Here is a 20855-nt window from a genome sequence, read left to right as displayed (position 1 = left end):
TTTCCTGCAATGATTCCTTTGAGATAAGAACTGTTTCAGAGTTTTGAAGTTCCCTAAACTGAAATATCCAATGGAAGCTTTTTGTTGGTTTATTACATGATATAGGTTTTGCAAAGATTGACCCGAGTCCGACCCAGGGTTTAGAACTTGCTTGGTCTACACTTATGTCTGCATTTCTGCCTCTTTCTTTGTCTCAAATCATTGGAAATCATGCTTGCTCATTCTTCATCACTGATCATTGAGCTTTTGGGCATAAAGTGGTCACCTCTTTTCATTTAGTTTTCTGCATTTTGATCTTACTTCTTTGGACCCACACACTATATGAGGCAAAGAAGGTGAGAATCATAGTTCAAGAATCATAGTTCAAGAGCCCAAATGTGACACATTCTCATTAGTCAAGTCATTTCAAATTCATGTTATTCTATATTTAACATCTGAGCTCGAGTTATTTTAAATATAAATGATTTTAAATTCAATGTTTCAAATTATTTTGAACTCAAATTGGAAAGATTCGATTTGTTGAGTTATTATTATCATAACGGATTTTGCCAAATTGGATTTCGAATTAATCAAATCCGAGTTTTGAAATTGGATCAAAATTGAGATACATTATTAAAGGCCTTAAACAAGTCCAATACCAAGTGCTAGGAGCCATTTGAAACCAATTGTGAAGTCTAGAGTGGCCCACTTAACCCAACCAAATGTTTTTGCAAGCCCAGATCCAATCTTCAAATTAGGCACAGTAATTATTATTATGCAAAAGTCAAACTAGTTATTATTTAATTACAAATAAATGAGGCAAAGCTGATTTGTGGTCAAAATCATCAAAGTATCAAAACTTTATAATTTGATTTTACACTTAACCTAATATCTTAAATTCTTAATCAATTCAATTTAATTTGACAGAAAAGTTATATCTTTTATTAAATTAAAAAAATATAAAAAAGTCAAAATCAGTTTGACCAAACCAATTTCTGTCTATCAAAATTTTGTATTGGGATAAAATGATAGCATAAAAATAATAATTTATTATTCCACAGAAAATATACCAAATCCCACATTTTTCTTTTTCCTCTTAGATTCTTTCTCTAGGGTCTGTCTCAAAGTCACTCTCTTTCCACTGAACAGAACAAAGAGAAAAAGAAGGGAAGAAAACCATGCTGTCCCCAACCCCACTCTCTCTTTTTTGTGCTTTACTCCTCTGCTTGCCTTTAGCCGTTATTATTACAATCACTTCGCCGACAACCACCGTCCACGACGGTTCCGGACACAACCTAGTTCCAGATTTGGACCCTCCGCCCAAAACCCAACAAAGATTCTCTTCCAAGCCACTGCCTTTACCATTGCATGACGACGATTCACTCTTCCGAGTCGCTTCCCGAGTCAACTCAAAACTCCCTCCCGGTTCACCCAAAAAGATTGCATTTTTATTCCTCACTATTTCGCCTCTGCCTTTCGCTCCGCTTTGGGAGCTTTATTTTAACCAAACCCCCAAAGATCTCTTCAATGTTTATGTCCATGCCGACCCGAGTTACCTTTACGACCCGCCGTTCTCGGGTGTGTTCACTCACCGAGTCATCCCTTCAAAACCCGCTCTCCGTTTCACCCCAACTCTCGCTTCTGCTGCCCGGAGGTTATTGGCTCACGCGCTGCTTCATGATCGTTCCAATTACATGTTTGTCCTCTTGTCCGCCTCTTGCATTCCCATTCACTCTTTTGACTTCACCTACAAAACGCTCACTCGGTCAAAGAAAAGCTTTATCGAGATACTGAACAACGAGGTCGGGAGTTACGATAGGTGGGCGGCGCGTGGAAAAGACTCGATGTTGCCGGAGGTTACGTTGGAGGATTTCAGGATTGGGTCTCAATTTTGGTCGCTGACACGTAAGCACGCGAAGCTCGTCGTTGGTGACGAGGTGATATGGGCGAAGTTCAACCAACCGTGTGTGGTGTGGGACACGTGTTACCCGGAGGAAAACTATTTTCCCACCCTCATACACATGCGGGATCCACGTGGCGCAGTGCCAGCCACCCTAACACACGTGGACTGGAACGGCAGCTTCGATGGTCACCCGCGCATGTACGTCGAGTCCGAGATTGGGCCTCAGTTGATCTCACGGCTAAGAAAAGACGAGCCTCGATACGGTGACGACGGGACCTACGGCTCTGATTCACCGGCGACGAAGCAACGGCGGCGTTTTCCGTTCTTGTTCGCTCGGAAATTCTCCCCGGGGTCAATTCAACCGTTGTTGAGAATAGCAAAGGACGTCGTATTCAAGGATTAAACCAATTTGTGAATGCACGTTTATGTTGTAAAATTCCGGTTTTTTTTTCCCCTTTGTAACTGTCAAAAGTGAAACTCAAAACATAATATATAAAGACGGGAAAGCTGGGAAAGAACCCAGTGATGGTTGTTTCCATGTGAACGCCTTTTGTTTCCGAGTGAACTCAGTCTGAGTCGTAAACAAGAAACACTCCAAAACATAAAGAATGGTGGGAAATTTTTGCTTGTTTTATTGGCAAAATTGGACAGTGCCTGTGGTGGTGACACTGTAAAACAACAAACCAATTGAAGCTCATCTGCAACTCTCATCTTGTATGACAAAAATACTTTGGATTCAAACAGGATGTAGCTAAATTTTGGTTTATAAGCATTGTAGATTGTTTTTCTACTTGAGATTGCCTGGTTTGGCAGGTAACTCAGAGTGAAATATATCTCCAGTATGCTTGAAGTCTACTCAAAATGTTAGACATAAGAATACTGAAGTCAAGTCATGAATAATGAAGTCATATTTTGAATAGTAATAAATGTATAAATATTTGAATGTTCACATTAATACGATTAGATAGGAGATAAATTTACTGAATAAAAATAATTATTTTTATCAAACAAGTATCTGTTTTGGATATCATCTTCCAAAAGCAAAAATTTAGAAGATCACTAATATAGGTATTACGTATCCACCTTTAACGTTCTCCCCATAAATCACCTTATTCCATTATAGAAACTATAAAAGTGGATTAAAGTTAAATCATTGCTTAAAATAGGGAGGACTAACATGAAAAAGCAATACTGATTGTGGCTTCTTAATTTTTATCTGGATTTTCAGAAAGAAGAAAAAAAGAAACGTGGGTCTGAAAAAAGAAAAGGAAAATCGATTAAAATTTGGTTCATTTATTTCGGTTTAATTAGTACTTCAATCGATTAAAGACTTTTCCCCCACCTCGTTTCACCTGGTTAGTTGGTACCAAAATCCTGCATCAATGTAGATCATAAACTTACTTATTGCCTTCCCATTGCAATTAAACTCCTTACCATGGCATACAGTGCATCTAATAATAGAGGTTAATTTATTAAATGAAACTCATTTGACTCGCTTGAATTGGTCTGATTTGTGAAACATATGAAAAAATCTATTTATTTGAAGTTTTGGTGGCCCAAAAAAATACTCTACTGAAATTGGAGTTAGCGGGGGAATTAATGTAAATCCCTTTAAACTCTCATTTTATAGATAAGCACAAATCTTAATCGTCGATGCGACTTAATCTATACTATTAGTGTGTCTTATTTTTCTTTGTGGTTTTTTTGTTCATTAAGATAGAATATTAAAGAAATTTAAAATTTTTATTATTTATATCTTTAAAAATCTAAATGAATATCGAAATAGTTATTAAGTCATCAAAAAACTTTGAGAATTGGATGAATTTTACTCAAATAAACATGCACTTTTGTTACGCACCAACCGTGACACAATGCCCTACTAGCCGGCATCCTTCTAAAGAAAAAGCTGCTTGGGCCCAGCTTTTCGAGCCATGACATGGATTTCAAGGCTCAGACTCAGTGAGTCGTTGTTGTGAATCCAACATCATATCAATGTACTACCAGCAATGGTTGTTGGGTTTCAGTTTTTTATTTAAATGTTCATCGTCCGTTGTTAGGGAAAAACAAGAAAATATTATTGCACGACCAAGAAATAGATTTTGTTAATAAACGATGTTGGGATTGATGCTGAAAAATCCAAGGCTCCAGGTAGAAATCAGTAAGTGTACATGTTTTTCTTATTGGTGCTAACCATCAAATCATGTTGATAAAAATTGGGGATGGAGAAAGTAAACCATCAAGTTTGGTATCCCATGCAGAAACTACCAAAAACACAAGGTAAAAAACAATCTCGCTGTGTATAATTGTAGTAGAACTACCCGAAACCCCAACCATTTAGCCTCCAACACAATTCGTAAGTAGAAGATCCTCTCACTAACTTTCCACTACAGTTCAAGAAAGCATCACAAAGACAACCACGGTATCAGCTGCACATGCAAGCGTTTGATGGAACCCTCGTAGTCATAAGAACCAAGAAGAAGGGGTTAAACTGCGAGTCGGAGAAAAATTTCACAGTAGTTACATAATTATGTGATAATGATAAATTTTCACATTAAAATTTTTGAAGTAAATACATACTTAAATATTTATTTTGTTAAATTAAAAATATCATATATGTTTTTTGAAACCATTATAATATCTAATAGACTATTAAGTGATGACGTGGTGACAAATGTGACATTTGACTTGAAAAAAATACTAATGTCAGGACCTAATTAATTATTTTAAGAGATTTTTAATTATTTTATGATAACTTAATTAACTTTAAGAAATTATAAAATAAACTATAAAATTATTAAAATGATAAACACATTATTAAAAATTATAAATTTTATAAAAGGAGTAGTCATTTTCAATTTTCAATTTTTTATTATAATTTTAGTAAGTTATATTTCCTATAATTTTATAATATTTCTAATAAATTTTAAATTTTTTAATAAAAATGTTTTTTATCGTGCATCACCTCTTCTCAAGCAAAACAATTATTTATCACTAACCTTAGCGACCAAGCGCTTAACTTATTACCATTACACTTCAACCTCTCTATTTCCTATTATCGAAAATATAATTCCAAAACTTCAAAAATAATAAAAATTTCTATATATTTTTTTACAAATTTTAAGATGTTTTATGTTTTCAATAATTTTTAATTTTTACCATCTTAATAATTGATATATAAATTTCTATAACATTTTATGGATTTTCAAAAAACAATTTAATACTTTTTCTAAAATTTCAAAAATATTTTTATAATTCCTTTATATTTTTAATAATATATCAATAAAATTTATAATTTTCCTATATTTTTTATAATTTTTCTAATTTTTTTAAAATCATACAAGATTATGTCACACTTATAATGTGAGTGAAAGAAAATATTTCATGTAAAATAATATTTTCTTTTAAAAATTATTAAACAATTATTATTGTTTGAGTGGTAAAGAAGTTGTGATTAAATTTTGTTAACATAGGTTCAATCCTTAGATGTATTATTTTTAGTTGTTTTATTTAAAGATTATATAAAAATATGAAAAGGTAAAAACATCATCGTAATAAGTTAGATTAACATTAGTTTTATTTTAAATAAAAGAATAAATAAAAGCATGGAAAGACAAGTACTAGAAATTTTATCACACATATGTATGTGGAAACCATGGATTTAGAACACATGTGTGCGTTTAAGAATAACATATAATAAATAATGAAACGTGAGGTTTGAAACTAATAATAACACATATATAAAAGCATACGAATTAAAATAAAAATTAGTTTAAACTATAAGTAAAATAAAATTTAAATAGGTAAATATATTAGATTAGGAATAGAAGTGAAGCCAGGAAAGTTTTTTGGACCGGCCGAAAATTTCATGGGAGCAAAATTTCATTGTAAGCTTAAAATTTTATAATTTAAAGAAAGACTAAATCACAATTTTATCATTTTGGGGTCAAAATACATGTATTAATTTATAACTTCTTGGATTTTAAAGGGGCTAAAACACAGCCCTAACTACCCCTTTAGTAGAGACTTAAATTTACTTTTTTTTTTTTTTTAAGACAATGCCTAAAACTACTCATAACCCCCAACCCATAAATAGGAGAATAATGTGTTTCAACACACTCGAATCCACATCCTCCCTCATTGACAACAATACCCATGCCAATTGAGCTAAGACTCAAACAACTACCAGCAATCCTTTTATTATTAGTTGTGATTTATATATGTTTTCATTTAGGTTTTCGTGTGTTTATCTTACTTTTAATTTGTATAAAAAAATTTAATTATTAATTTTGTATATTATATTAATTTGATTTTAATTTTTTAAAAAATTCATGACAAACTGATAATTTTAAATATATATTTTAGATTTTTAAAACAAAATTCTTCAAACTTTTTAGAATTAGAATATATAAACATTGAGAACTAAATTTGTTATTATACTAATCAAAAGTAGAATTAATTAACAAAAAAAAGATCATTAATTATCTTTTGTTACTCACTTTCCGTTACTTATTTTCGAAATTGATAAAAACAAAATTTAAAAAAAATAAAAATCAAGACACCATTATTTAGCTCCACCTATAAAAAGCTATAAGCCAATGAGGCAATGTGGTAGTTTTGATCTCTTTAGCTTGATTTCACCTATACTACCAACACTTTCTACTCTTCTTTCTTTCTTTTTGGTATTTTATGCAAATTAAAGAAAGGTGGCCTTGAAAGTTGAATTGTTACAAAGTTGATGGTAGATATAATATGTTGTTAAATTTAAAATAATGATAAAAAAATTTGTGGTTTAATTTGATTTAAAATTTATTTTGAATTAAGTACAATATAATTATTCAATTTAAGTAATAAATAATAACTCCTCTTAATAATTTTGATTATAACTTAGTTTGGGGAAACTTATGTTTTGATTATAACCATTAAACTTAAGGATTATTGAGAGATATATATCTGTTGCGGTTGGGTTAGACTGTGTAGGGTGAGAAACAGGGTATACTGATTTGAAAAATTTGTTAATCAAATCATAAACTTAACATTAACAATCTTACAATAAAATAACATTACATTAGGCGGAGTTAAATGTTAACCCACATGCCTACTTATTTGAACAAGTATATCACACAATGCCAAGCTCTTTGCAATACAAACATCATAGATAAATAGTCCTATTCCAACATCAAAATACACTAATTAAAAGCAAGGACACATTAATTTGCAGCACCATAATATAAATTTAAAGTAGAGCAAACTCAGCCATTAGGCAACATCAACAACTGGTTGTGCTTCTTAAAAAAAATCAACATTTGAAGCCTGGAGGGATTTCCTTCTGACATGCACTAAGGAGTAAGCTAAGGGTAATAGGGATGTTGAGGTTGGCCCCAAGCACATTGGCTTTAATGGCGGTGCAAAGGCAAAGGGCAGCTTCTAAATCAGCCAAGCCTTGGAGCAAAGCACAGCATTTGCTCGAAGGAGGTGTTCCCACCACTATGTTTACCAGTCCAAGTAGGTCAGCACAAACACCTAGCTTCAATGTGTCCTTAGGGCAAGAAGCAGGCTTTGCTGATGGTGGAGGGCATGCAGCAGGTGGTGGAATGGGCTTTGGTGGCTTGCATGAATGGCAAGCATTGGTGAATGATAAGTTGAAAAGAAGAAGAGAGAAAACTGTAAGGACAGCACAGGTTTTGTTGGAAGCCATTTGCAGTAGTGGCTGCTATTGCTTAGTGACTGAAGGTATATGCAAAAGAGATGGATGGGGGTGAGTTTAGAACCAGAAAGATGGGTTTTTTAAAGAAAAAATTTGTGAGGTTGCTAAGCTGGGATTTGATTGAGTGGAAGAGAGTGAAAAATGCATGCGTATGGATGATAATGCAGTGGTTGGACTTTTGTAAGCATCTAGGGAGGAAACTTGTTAAGTATCCTTTTTCTTTCTTCTTTCTTTATTAAGCAACATTTCCTATTTGAGTTCAAGAAGATTCACCGTACCTCACTCAAAATGAAAAGTATGCTGTTGTAAAGTTAACCATCCATGGCCCCGCTACTGTAATTTTCTCTCTCTCTCTCTCTCTCTATATATATATATATGTTCATTGCTACATGCATGCTTTTCCAAGTGGGTGAAGCAGCCAAGAATGATCACAGATGTAATTAAGCCAGCTTGTATTGTTGTGAATTGTGATGGTTATTAATTTAGACAAACTGGTGATTGTAAGCAAAAAGCAAAATGTGATGTGTTTTTTCTCACGGAATGCATTGCATGAGTTCCAGCTCCTTGTGTGTGGTGACAATAAACATGAAGGATTTTTGTCTACTTGTGCTGTTATCTGTCCTGTATTGGTTCATAATTTTTGTACAATTATTGATGGCAATAAGAGTTCTGGTATTGCAGCTCAGCTCACATGCTATGAAATCTCACTGCCGGACCATGATATATATGGAAATGGTGGTGTGGTCATGCTTGCCATATCAATCCTTCCATGCCACACCATGCATAATTAATGTATGTTAACCCCACTTCTTTCAGCTGATTGAGTATTAGTTTTGTTGTACCACCTCCCCGCATACTTTGGTCACGAGGTATCTTTACTAAGTGGTAGTACACCTCTATTTTTATCACCTAGTCTCACTTTTCAAGATTCTTTGATGACGATAAAATAACCATCTCCTATTACAAGATTACTTTACAACATCACATCGTAACTCTACAAAGTCATGTTGCCCTTTTTATTATAGAACAATGAGATAACTCACCTACATATGAGATATTTCTCAAATAAAAACCCATTCACCTCATAAAGAGGTATCCTGAAAAGCCTTCTCTCTCTTCCTATTAATAGCTTTCTACCCACACTAGGTGAACCGTTTCATCACCACCATTTGTCTCTTTTTCTTGTTGATTATTGGTACCAACAAGTTCAGATAATCCTAATATTATTGTTGAAAATTAACTTTTAAAATCTATATATTTAAATAAATTTAAACTTATAATATAATCTAGTTGTTCCAACTTTTATATATATCTTTCCACCATTATTTTTGCATATGTTCATTTATATGTTAGTAAATTGTTTGTATATCCCACTTTGTCAACTATTGTTTGTTTGCCTAAATTATTAATTCCTTCATCATTGCTTTGTTAGAACTTTGCTTAATTACTACTATCTAGTTATGCAAAATAGGTAAAAATTGCAAGGTTCTAGTCTCCTTTAATCCCTTAATTACAACAGTTTTTTTTTGGTTTTATATAAAGGCAAAAACGTGACAAAATCATGGGCTTCCACGGCTTCTCAATGCTTCCTTGGAAGTCCATTTAAGTGCATCATGGTTTTCATTATAGACACCAATATAATGGAAAAGCTTTTTGAGAACTAAGAGGTCATCTAATATTGGCTTGGTTTCCCAGTTCACCTTGTTCAACTTACCTCCAAGGACTTGGCTCACTAATTTATCTTTCGTCCTAATGAGGGTCAAGGTTAAGCTGTGTTGGCTAACAGATGTTAGAGTGCATCAGATTACCAGTAACTTCCGAATGACACCATGACTTTGATTAAATCTTTCTCGCAGAATTTTCTTTGTTTTAAAGTTATGTGTCATTATAAGGATAAGAATACTTACCAAAGAGTTCCTTCTACACCATCTGATGAAAACCTTGTGACTTGAAGGTGATCTAACTCCTGTTGCTCTCCTCTTCTTCTCCTCTGGGGGTTCCTACTCAAGAATGCCCTAAAGGTGTCATGCGTTGCCTTGGTGGCTAGGATAATAATTGCACTTGGATTAGAGGATTCTCCTTCAAATACAACTTTATTCCTATGGACCCAAATGTTCCATGGGGTAGTGGCCATAGTGGTGTGAACATCATGGCTCCTTCTTCCATACCCTTCTGTATGTTGTCTATGTTTATGCTTATCCATTCTTAGGTTAGGCCTTTATTTAGATAAAATGTGCGCAATCTTAAGGGTGATCCAAACCAAACTGCCCTCACAAAAGTGAAGTTGTGGAATAAGTGGTCTGCATCCTCTCTTTCTAAATGGCATAAGGGGTATTTTGGGTCCATTGTTTCAATCCTTTTGTGGATTTCTGCCTGTATTATTGAGAATTTTCCAGGGGAGAATGGTTATTTTGAATGGTAATTTGGTAGTCCACAGCGAATTCCAAAATTCTCTTAGTATCTGCATAATGTTGTGGGTTTGACTTCTCTCATGCCTATTGTTAAATTCTTCAAGATAGGCCGGTTTCACAAAAAAACTCTCCACTAGAGCAGAATTTCCGTTGGAATATTGGTTCCTTTAAAAGAAAGATATCACCTCACTCCATCTATTGTTCTATTCTTTCTTTTCCGTATTAGGCCTTGTTGTACTAACTCATTGCCGTCGAGGATGTTTCTCCCTAGTTTGGCTTGCCACTGGAGGAAGCCATCTCTATTACAATATTTCTTAACTAAGGTTTCTTCGATCAACCAACTCCTTGCTTTGCTTGTCTTGCAAGTAGCGCTCTATTTATGACATCCATTCTCTTGATCCCTAACCCACCTTGTGTGTTTTCATTGCACATGTGATCCCAATTGAATTTTCCTCATTCATTTGTCCTCTCCCCCATACACTTATCGAGGTCTGGAAGCAAGATAAATGATAATTGGTAGGGTCGAAAGAGCCAACTTGATAAGGGTAACTTTTCCTTTCTGGCCCAATAGCTTCGCCTTCCTTTACGATAGTCTTGATTCCATCTTATTCAGGAGGGGTTGGAAGAATTTGCTTTTATTGTTTTGAATACTAATATCAAATCCTAGGTATTTGCTTCCTTTTGTTGTGGTTTGTGCTTGCGGGAACATTCTCTTGAATTTTGGGTGACAATTGTGGCTAAGTATCACTTCTGATTTGCCAAAATTTATATGTAGCCTTGAATATTCGTAAATTTAGTCGAGTATTCGTTCGAGACCAGGGAGATGTGGCTATTTGCTAATCTAAGTTCAAGAACCTGGTTCCCTAGTTTCAAACTCCCATAGTCCACCATTTTCACTTGAATTTCTACTTGGGAAATTTGGCTTTAGCGTAATGCCTAAATCTTTGGGAACAATCAACAAATGGATGGACTTACTAGACGGACCATTGAAGAAGCTAGGGAATACTTCGCTTTAAACACGACTATCAAGCATAAACCCACCCTTCGTTCATCCCGGTTGATTGGAAACCGCCTCCTAGAGGTACATACAAACTCAACACGGATGGATCCTTCCTTGGTAACGCAAGGAGTGCGGGTGCGGGTGCTCTCATCCATAACCATGAAAGCAAATGGCTTATCGAACCTTTCTGACATATTCCAAGGGCAAAAAGTGTTGAAGCCAAATTGTGGGTTTTAAACATGGTCTCACACTAGCTAGAGATTAAGATCCTTTGGACAAAGGTTTACCTCACATACGGTTTGTATATATATATTTTCACATAATAATATTATTATAATATTTAATTTCATCTTTATTTTTACATTAACTACAAATAAACATATCACCAATCCAATAAACTCTAAATATTAAAGCATACTAAGATTCAACTTCTATTATTCATGTTAAATTTTATCACCAAACAACAATAAAAATTAATAAATTATTTAATTTGCAAAATTCTATGATTATCTATTTATATATATATCTTTTGACACGTGGGCTCCCACCTATGCTTTTTTTTTCACTTTACAAAAGTAGTTTAATTTCCGTTTGTCTTTTTATTATACTTAAATTTGCAATTAAATTATTATAATTTAATTTTTAATACAATTAGATCGTATATTTTCATAATGTTATTTGTTAATTCAAATAGTTAATATAGTTAAATTGTTTATTAAAATATTACGTAATTATATATATTTTGAATACTTTTAAGGATCTTAGATACAAACATATATTTTAGGTTTGCCTTACTTTTTTTACATTATAACACAGTGGTCAAATTTCAATTTTGGCCCCTATATTATGCTAAAATTTGGCTTAAACCTATATACTTTAATTTTGACATAATTTGATCTTTCTACTTTTATAATATCATTAATGAGTCTAAATAGTTAATATTGTTAACTATTTCAATTACAATAATGTAGCCATTTTTTGAAGAACACTATTCTAACTAAAATTAATTCTAACATGATGGGTTCGAATGCGTGTTTTTAAAAAAACAAATTTACATAAATATTTTTAACATTGTTAACCAGTTATGGTGAACAAGGGAGGAAGATGGTGGTTGAATAGAGGAGCGTGGGATGAAGACTGGGGAAGGATTAATTATTTTGGTTTTGAGAGAGTTAGGGAAATTAGGAAGGAGTATCTACGTGAGTGAGTGTGAGTTGTTTTCATGGCCCTTTTATAGTAGGGGACAAGTTTGGATACATGTCCTAAGGTCACTAACGTGGAAGTCTGATTTGATACTCTTGATAGTAACGGTGATGTAACATCCTAAGATGAGACGTCTTAAGATGACTAGCAATCAATTATTCTAGCCCTTTATGTAGCCCTTACATAGCCTTAGTGGAGACGCCTTGTTTTGAAATTCGCCAAGCTAAAGTTCACAATCTAGTCCTAGGTTTCACGAATTAACTTTGGGTCTGCGGTGTCGTTGGTTCCATTGGGAGACAGGTGCCAAGCTCCTTTATGAGTGCGCCGTGAGATCTGCGAGGTACACTATAAGGTTTGCAAGGTTAAATACATAGAGTATAACAAACATATTTTTTTTTATTACATCACTACTAAATGATTTTTTTTTAATTCTAAAATGTCACGCCATTAAATCTAACTGAAAAATTTTAACTATGGTAACAACTAAACTTGAATTTTTATTTTTGAAAAGTAGATGAACCAAATTCTGAAAAATAAAATAAGAATACTAAATTTCAAATGTATGAAGTGTATAGGGACTTAAATCATATTTTAATTTTCAAAATTTTACTCCATAATTTGATACAAACAAATAATCAACTATTTCAAAATGTCATACCAATGAATTTAATAGAAGAATTTTAATAGTGTTAACAATTGGACCTAAATTTTGAATCCAAAAGGTAAAGAGTCTACATCTTTAAAAATAAAAATAAAAATAGAATATATTTTAACCTTTAAATTTTTACTCTATAAATTGACACAAATATAATCAGTACAACACGAAACATGAGAATCATGCTAATAGCTATATATTAAATGAAGGTATTCAAGACATGTGACATCCACCCACCAACTAACTCTTTTTTTTTTTTCATTTTATGTAAAATATTAAATTTTAATTTTGGTCCTTCTAATATGTTTAAATTTGAGATTTAATCTTTATACTTTAATTTCTAACATAATTTGGTCTCTATATTTTTATAATATTATCAATTAGTTCAAATAGTTAATATCATTACCTTTTCAATTAAAATATTACGTGGTTTTATATAATTTGAAGGCGGATTTTAAATCCATAAAGTTGAGAGATTAGATTCTTGAAAATAAAAGTTGGAGGACTAAATCCCAAATATACGAAGTGTAAAGGTTTAGAGTCATAGTTGTTTGAACCGATTAAACCGATAAGAGTATCGATTCAAAGAGAGGCGTTAGACCAGTTGACTCACTAATTGGTATTGGCGGGTAGAACAAGAATAAAAAAATAGATTGAATCAATTTTTTTATTTTTATATTTTTAATGATTCATTTAATTGAACCATACGAACAAATCGATTGACTAGTTCAACCACCGTTTTAGTTTTAAAAACTTTGCTTATATTTTCATTGTATAATTACATATTTATTATTTTATTTATATAAATAAATGAGATATTAAAATAAATAATATATTTAACATAATAATATTATTTTATTTGTATAAATAAAGAAATTACTAATTAAAAAATTAAAATTTAAATAAAATGAAAAGCATTAGCAACATGAAAAAAATAAAAACCAAAAATTGTTTGGTTAGGAGGGAAATCGAACCTTGGCTGGTTGGGATAAAAATGTAAACATTTAACCACCAGGTCAGGCAACTTGAGACGTTAACGGAAAACGTTTTGTTAAAGAAAGAAAAAGAAAGTTGAAGAAGTGAATGGAAATTCTTAGATAGGAAGCGAAAAGCTTCTGTCTTTTAGATACATCTGTCAAAGTGATATAGGGAGAGTTTCGACTTTAGATGGCGATATTGTACGCGCTGGTCGCGCGTGGATCGGTGATGCTGGCGGAGTTCACGGCGGCGTCGACTAACGCCAGCGCGATCGCCAGGCAAATTCTAGACAAGATTCCGGGTGACAACGACATTAACGTTTCGTATTCACAAGATCGATACATCTTCCACGTTAAACGCACCGATGGACTCACCGTTCTTTGTATGGCTGATGAAAGTGCCGGAAGTAAGCCGATTAATTACCTATCTCAGTTTACCTTTTTCTTTTCCATTCTCTGAAAGTGAACTGATATTAGATTAACGCGATAGGCTTACGTTTTCAATTTCAATTGCTTTGTAGAGTATTTATGATTGATTTGTTTCTGAATTGAAATGGAAATTTTTAGAGATGAAGGTAGCCATTAAGAAGGAAGTTGAACCTTTGTGCTTGGTTGACAATCTAGGGTTTGTTTGAAAGCGCCGTTCTGAGAAGTTATCACTTATCACTTATCTTCTGCTTTTGAATGAATAGCTCCTTTTTAGTGTGTGTATTGAATGATGAGTTAGAGACGATAATTTACATGTTCTTCAGAACATTCCAATGATTTTTTTCACGATTCCAATTGAGAATTTATAACAGTAATTACTTTGTTTCTCTTCTTTGTTAAGAACTTTTTGGTTCAGATAGTGTTAATGATAAATAAGTTTTGGTTGTGGTGGATGTGTTTTTTGCAGGGCGAATTCCTTTTGCGTTTCTTGAAGACATTCATCAGAGATTCGTTAGGACTTATGGCCGAGCAATATTTTCAGCCCTTCCTTATGGCATGAATGATGAATTTTCGAGGGTTTTGAGCCAGCAAATGGAATATTACTCGAGCGATCCTAATGCTGATAGGATAAATCGACTAAAAGGTGAAATGGGTCAGGTAGTTTTTGAATGCTTTGAAATTGGAATCAGGTCATGAGTCAAGTAATAGTATTCTATTTCTTCTGGTTTCTCAATGGCAGGTCCTTTTCCTATTCCACCTTCTAAATCATTAATCATTTCCTGTTGAATGCATAAGCATGAGCTTATACCTGCTTTGAAGATAAAATAATTTGCTGCTCATATCACACAATATACATATTTCTTCTTTTGATCGATTTAGCAACCGTTTAACAAGTTAAGGTATCCTTTTAATTGTCATATTTTTGGCCTTTGCTCAAAGGCTGTTCCAACTTGTCATTTTCCTATTATGGATACTGGTCTAATGTGCTAATGGTACTCTACTAGGTGCGAAACGTTATGATAGAGAACATCGACAAAGTCTTAGAGAGAGGTGATCGCTTGGAATTGCTGGTTGATAAAACTGCTAATATGCAAGGAAATACCTTTCGCTTCCGAAAGCAAACTCGCCGACTTAGAAACACAGTATGGTGGAGAAATGTCAAGCTTACGTATGCTTTCTGAACTTTAAACCCCCAATTTTCGTATACTTACCTGCACTAAATTAAGTTTGGAAGTGGAACTTACTAAAGAGGAGTATAATTTTGCAATAAAAGAGTTAGCTTTATGTGTAAATTTGCTCCTTAAAACAAAAGAGATTCTAGGATAGATGAATTTATCCTCTACTCACTCACTTTAAACGTTGCAGGGGTGCTCTGATAATCCTCATCTTAATTATTATTTATGTTGTGCTGGCTTTTGTTTGCCACGGTATCACGCTACCTACTTGCATAAAATGATGTCAACAGGTTTGAGATTTGAACGCCTTTCGCACTCTCATGCTCCTTTGCCGTTACTTTTGTTTCCATTTCCGTTTGTATGGTTTTTAATCTCTGCTTGGGGGTAGCATATCTGGGATCTTTCTGTTTCAACTTCCCCTGCAGTGAGTTGTATTTACATTTTACTTATTCAATGTGAAAGAGCTAGAACTTTCGTGCTGTCTTCATGTAACTTTAAATTGGTTCTTTCAAGGACATGGCTTGATGGCATTAAAATTTATGTAAAAATTACATACATTATATATATATATATATATATATATATCTCTTATTTGTGAAAAGTCTACCTTTTTATCACTTAATTGATAGCATGAAGTTGCATAAACTGCCTAATCTTCTTGATATGCCTTTTCCTAACTTAAGTCTCGCAAACCATGCAGCTTTAGGTAAAAATTTAGTTTTAAATCCGCTTAAGTTAGCCTAATTTTCAAGTTTACAACAGAAATAAAGCGGAAACAAACTCTTAAATGAAGAAACAAAAAACGAGCAGAAAAGCCTAAAGAAAACTAAGCATACCAAGTGTTTGAGCAAATACTTTCAAATATATTCAATAACTTTGAATGAAATAATTATAAATGTGAAGGAAAATCTCTATTTATAGTTGAGTTCTCTTGAATCTAACGGTACAGTTTGAATTACATCGACAATCTTCAAAGATTTAAACTCTATACAATCTTATTTTTGAAGCTTACAAATATTAACTACGATAATTCTAATTTTATTAGAGTATTTCATTGGGCCACCAAGGCTTTAAGTAGATGGACTTCTGTATATGTCTCGACTGATTCTCAACTATTCTCTCTGTTGAATAGTTTTTCCCCTTGAAACATTTGTCTTGACTTATGTCTTTATTATCATCTTAATGCCAAAGACTTACCTCAATCAGTTAAGTTGATTTCGGTTAATTTGGATTAGATCGATTATGTCGATTTTGAGCTCGGTTAAATCAGTTTGAGTAATTGGTTATTAGTTATTGAAATGTATAACCGGACTGACTGACTTAATCAACTTACAATTATTATTTTTAATTTATTTTTAAATAAAATTTAATATATAATAGAATTTTAATTACAAAATCCCAAAATCCACTTACCCAATCCAACCAACAATCCAAAAACAACAACCAACTAGTAAACAAATGCAGAACAACATAGAAACAATATCAACACAAAGTAGCGCATCAACAGAAAAAAGCAAACATCAACAAAATAACATTGAAGGAGCAGCAACTTGCAAAATGTAATCAACGAACCAAAATATTTATATCTATATATATATATATATTAATCAATCAACATATTTAATTTTACAAGAAGTTATAATTTATAAACTAAATTAAATTGTCAACAATTAAGAAAGTAACCTAGAAAATAATCGAAGAATCATCATCATCATTAGTAGAGTTGTATAATTCACAATTCATTCCTAATATGAAATGATAATAAACAACTAGATACTCAAATTGATGAAATGTTATAAAATTATAACAATAGAAACAATAATAATAATTATCCTTTGAAAATATTTTAGCTTGCATCCGATCATCAAAGCAAACAACGACTTGAACTGTTTTTGGTTTAAATGAACTCCTCAAATGTGTGATAACTTTTTTCTCATGCTAAAAGTCAACTCATAAACTATAGTCAATATTGGAATTACGGAAATATCACAAGCTAATAATGAAATCTCATAATATCAAATTGAATTTTTGCTCCAATAATCTAGTACATTTATTTTACTATTCAACTCAAGCTCTCATTTTTCCAAATAAAGGTCCAACTATGACTTTTCGCTCTCAGTATTGGATGCACTTAAAGAATTGTTTATAATCATCACTATCATCGTAATCTCCTCTCAAATCAGCCTGATAAACATTGGATTGTTGCAAGCTAGAATCAGCAAGATCATTATCCAAAACATTGAAACTCTTGGCCAAAGAGGAATATGTGGATTTGGAGTTCTTAATATACTCATCAAACAAGAATATAAGAATGGTTTGTACAAAGTCCAAAACATGAGTATCATAGATTGTAGTAAAGCAATATTGCATATATTTTCATTTATAGCGAAAATCTAAAATTGCAACATATTGCAATACCAAATCATACGTAATGCAATATTTATTAAATTTCTCTTGCATTTGCTTAATAATTAGAGTTAATAAAAAGAATGATGACCTTTAATTGTATCAACTAAGACTTTGTGAATCTTCCAAACTTAGGTTGGATAATTAGAACCGGAAAAAACACGTCATATCATAAAAGATTTTAAAAATTTTACAAAAAATAACAATATTTCTCCAGTCCTTATGAGAAGGTGCAAATATTTGATAAACTTTATCTCATTGACCCCAATAATCTAACACATATTTATAGTAAAGAACAAATTCAAGTATCAAATAAGTAAAATTTCATCACACACACCTAGATGCAACTTCCTTGTCACATTCAAATGAAATTTTTTTTCGGCCACATCATAAAATCTTTTCCTACGAATTCCCGACTTTTAAGTACTTAATTCCATTTCGAATCTTATCAACAACATCATCATTAAGTGCCACGTCAACTTTAACTATAAGTTTCAATGTATATACATTATCTAACTTGAAAAAAAATATCATCACACGAAAGAGTTCAATTCGCACAAAAACGATTTTTAAGACAATAAACCATAACATCATTGTAAAAAACATGATCCAAAGTGATGCTAAAAATTTTCTTGTCTATACCCCACTGAGGTAATCATAGAATAAGTTCATCCGTTATATTCAAACTATCATACAGAAGAGATAATACTCTAAACTTAATGATTCTATTTTATAACTTCTAATTTTTGTATGCTCACAGTCCCAAATATAAAAAAAAAAAATAGGCAAATTCGACTATAAAACATAGAAATAAAACTTAAACTTTCTCTTTTTTTTACTAACTCAATTGATGTGAGTTCAAATGTCATCATATGAATATTTTTATTGGTTTGTTTTAAAAAATAAAAAGATTAAAGAATCCTCGAATAATGTAACTTACTTTAATTATGGAAGGACATTTTTATAATTTCTCTAACCAAATTGGTGTCCGGTTGACTTGTGATACCAACTCAATTAAGGACTTTATTAATAGTATAGATAATTATATATAATTAATATAATTATTTTATAATATAATATTCGGACCAAGTCAAGCTCGTGCAAAAAAAAAATCTTGTCCAAGGCCCTTCCCATTTAAAAAATGGGCTTTAATTTTTGTCTAAGCCCATTTTTCGAGCCCTATATTTTTGCTCAAAACTTTTAATTTTTCAAGTAGGTCTTCGAACCTAGACGGGTGACCCGAACCATGATCATGTATACCCAGATTTTAACTTAGTAATGTCTATTTATAGGATAAAAATAAGGTAATAGAGAAAATGTAAAAGTGCTCTCAATTAAAAAAAAAGAATTTTGGCAAATTTTCATGTCAAATTATAATAAAAATACTGAAATGATGTTGTGTTGAAAATAGAATTCAAAAAAAAACTTATTAAAAATAAAATTTGACCTCACTTTTATCCAATTATTCACTTAATCCTATAATAAATAAATAAAAATAAGAAAAAAATATGACAAATAAATAATTATGCAGTTGTCAGCAACAGTGTAGGGATAGACGACAATAGGCAAATGAAGGGCGCAGTTGGACCTCGGTTGACTTGTGGGAGCACAAGCACAAGCGCTTTTACTTGACCCTATAGAGCTGGTTAACATCTCAATTAGACAGAGATGTGCGTTTTTTCTTTCTCTTGGGGGGTATTTTTCTGGTAAATTTTTAATTTAGGTAGTTTATAATTTATAAAATTTTAAATTAATAATAATAAAATTATATTTTAATTTTATAAAATAATAAAAATTTAATTTAATATTTTAAAATTATAACAATATAAATTATTAAAATGATAAAATTATATTTTATTATTATAAAATATAAAATTTCATTTCATTTCTCACAAATTTTTTGATCCTGTCTAAAACACCCCATACACCTAACAACTAAAAATGACATTCAATTACCTCTTTGCTTCAATTTTTTTATGTAAAAAGTTAATTACATGCCATTGAAAAGGTTTTGGTTAACCATGAGCCTCTCTTTTATCCATTCATCCATGTAAAATTCATGTCAATATTTTCTAATTTTTTTAAAAAAAATATTTATATCTATTTTACAATTTATATTTAAAATTTGTAGTGCTTCTTTCAACAACGTCATTTTTAAAATATAAATTTATGTCTCTTGAAAAGTAAATTTAGAGAGATTGACAAGAGCCTTATCCTTAATATAGAAAATTACTATTTAAATTATTTAGAAATTTTAAAATTTTAAATTATTAAAAATAAAATTATAATTTAATCTCTTAAAATTATAAAAAATTATTTTAAAAATTATAAAAATATAAACTATTAAAAATTAAAAATTCAATTCGTGAGCTCCTAAATAAATATTCTAGCTTAGTCCCCATATTCTACTACAATACTCCACACTTCTAGATGAAAATAGAAATTTAATAAAGGATGGCATGAAGTAGCAATTGGCATCCATCCCTGTTGACCACGTGGCATTAACTTGTATTTGAGTCTTCTGTCAGACTACCCCAACCTGACCTCAAAGGCCAGGCAAAGTATTAGATACGAAGAGGGTGACAAAAAGGCATTTTTTTTTATTCATTTACTTTTTTAATTTTTTGGCCTGGGACTATATTTCTTTTTATAGAATGGTTAATTTTCATTAATCTGATCATGAGTCGAGTTGATGTAAAATTTTAAACTTATTAATTTTAAATTTAGTTTTGTCTAAAATGATTTTAAAATTTTATTTAAGCTCGACTCAATTTAAAAATCTTAAGCTTGATCTGGCTTTTATATAAAAATAATTTTTAAAAATATAATACATCAAATATATTAAAGTAGTAGTAAAATTAAAAATAAAACAAGAGTTATATAATATCTAAACAATAATAACAAAATAATAACAATATAATAGCGAAATGACAATAAAACAACTGATTCGAGCTGGGATTCGAGCCAAAAAATTATACCAGAAGCCCAATCCGTTTAAAAAATAAGTCTTATT

General features: G+C 31.7%; 3 protein-coding genes across 3 annotated transcripts; 2 read left to right on the top strand and 1 right to left on the bottom strand.

Moving 5' to 3' along the window:
* Positions 1-910: 910 nt before the first annotated feature.
* Positions 911-2447, top strand: LOC108461698 (glycosyltransferase BC10-like). Its single transcript, XM_017761613.2, has one exon. It carries the CDS (start codon positions 1158-1160, stop codon positions 2283-2285), a length of 1128 nt encoding a protein of 375 aa, XP_017617102.1. The 5' UTR covers positions 911-1157; the 3' UTR covers positions 2286-2447.
* Positions 2448-6890: 4443 nt separating this feature from the next.
* Positions 6891-7914, bottom strand: LOC108461616 (14 kDa proline-rich protein DC2.15-like). Its single transcript, XM_017761512.2, has one exon. The coding sequence runs from the start codon at positions 7575-7577 to the stop codon at positions 7179-7181; it is 399 nt and encodes a 132-aa protein (XP_017617001.1). The 5' UTR covers positions 7578-7914; the 3' UTR covers positions 6891-7178.
* A 5930-nt stretch (positions 7915-13844) lies between these two features.
* Positions 13845-15984, top strand: LOC108461618 (vesicle-associated membrane protein 711-like). Its single transcript, XM_017761515.2, has 4 exons — positions 13845-14239; positions 14728-14918; positions 15266-15429; positions 15627-15984. The coding sequence occupies exons 1-4, from the start codon at positions 14023-14025 to the stop codon at positions 15715-15717; spliced, it is 663 nt and encodes a 220-aa protein (XP_017617004.1). The 5' UTR covers positions 13845-14022; the 3' UTR covers positions 15718-15984.
* Positions 15985-20855: the final 4871 nt, after the last annotated feature.

Source organism: Gossypium arboreum, chromosome 13, assembly GCF_025698485.1.
Source record: "Gossypium arboreum isolate Shixiya-1 chromosome 13, ASM2569848v2, whole genome shotgun sequence".
Classification (NCBI taxonomy): Eukaryota; Viridiplantae; Streptophyta; class Magnoliopsida; order Malvales; family Malvaceae; genus Gossypium; species Gossypium arboreum.
Note: the sequence above shows the minus strand (reverse complement) of the source record. Positions and strands in the feature narration are given on the sequence as shown.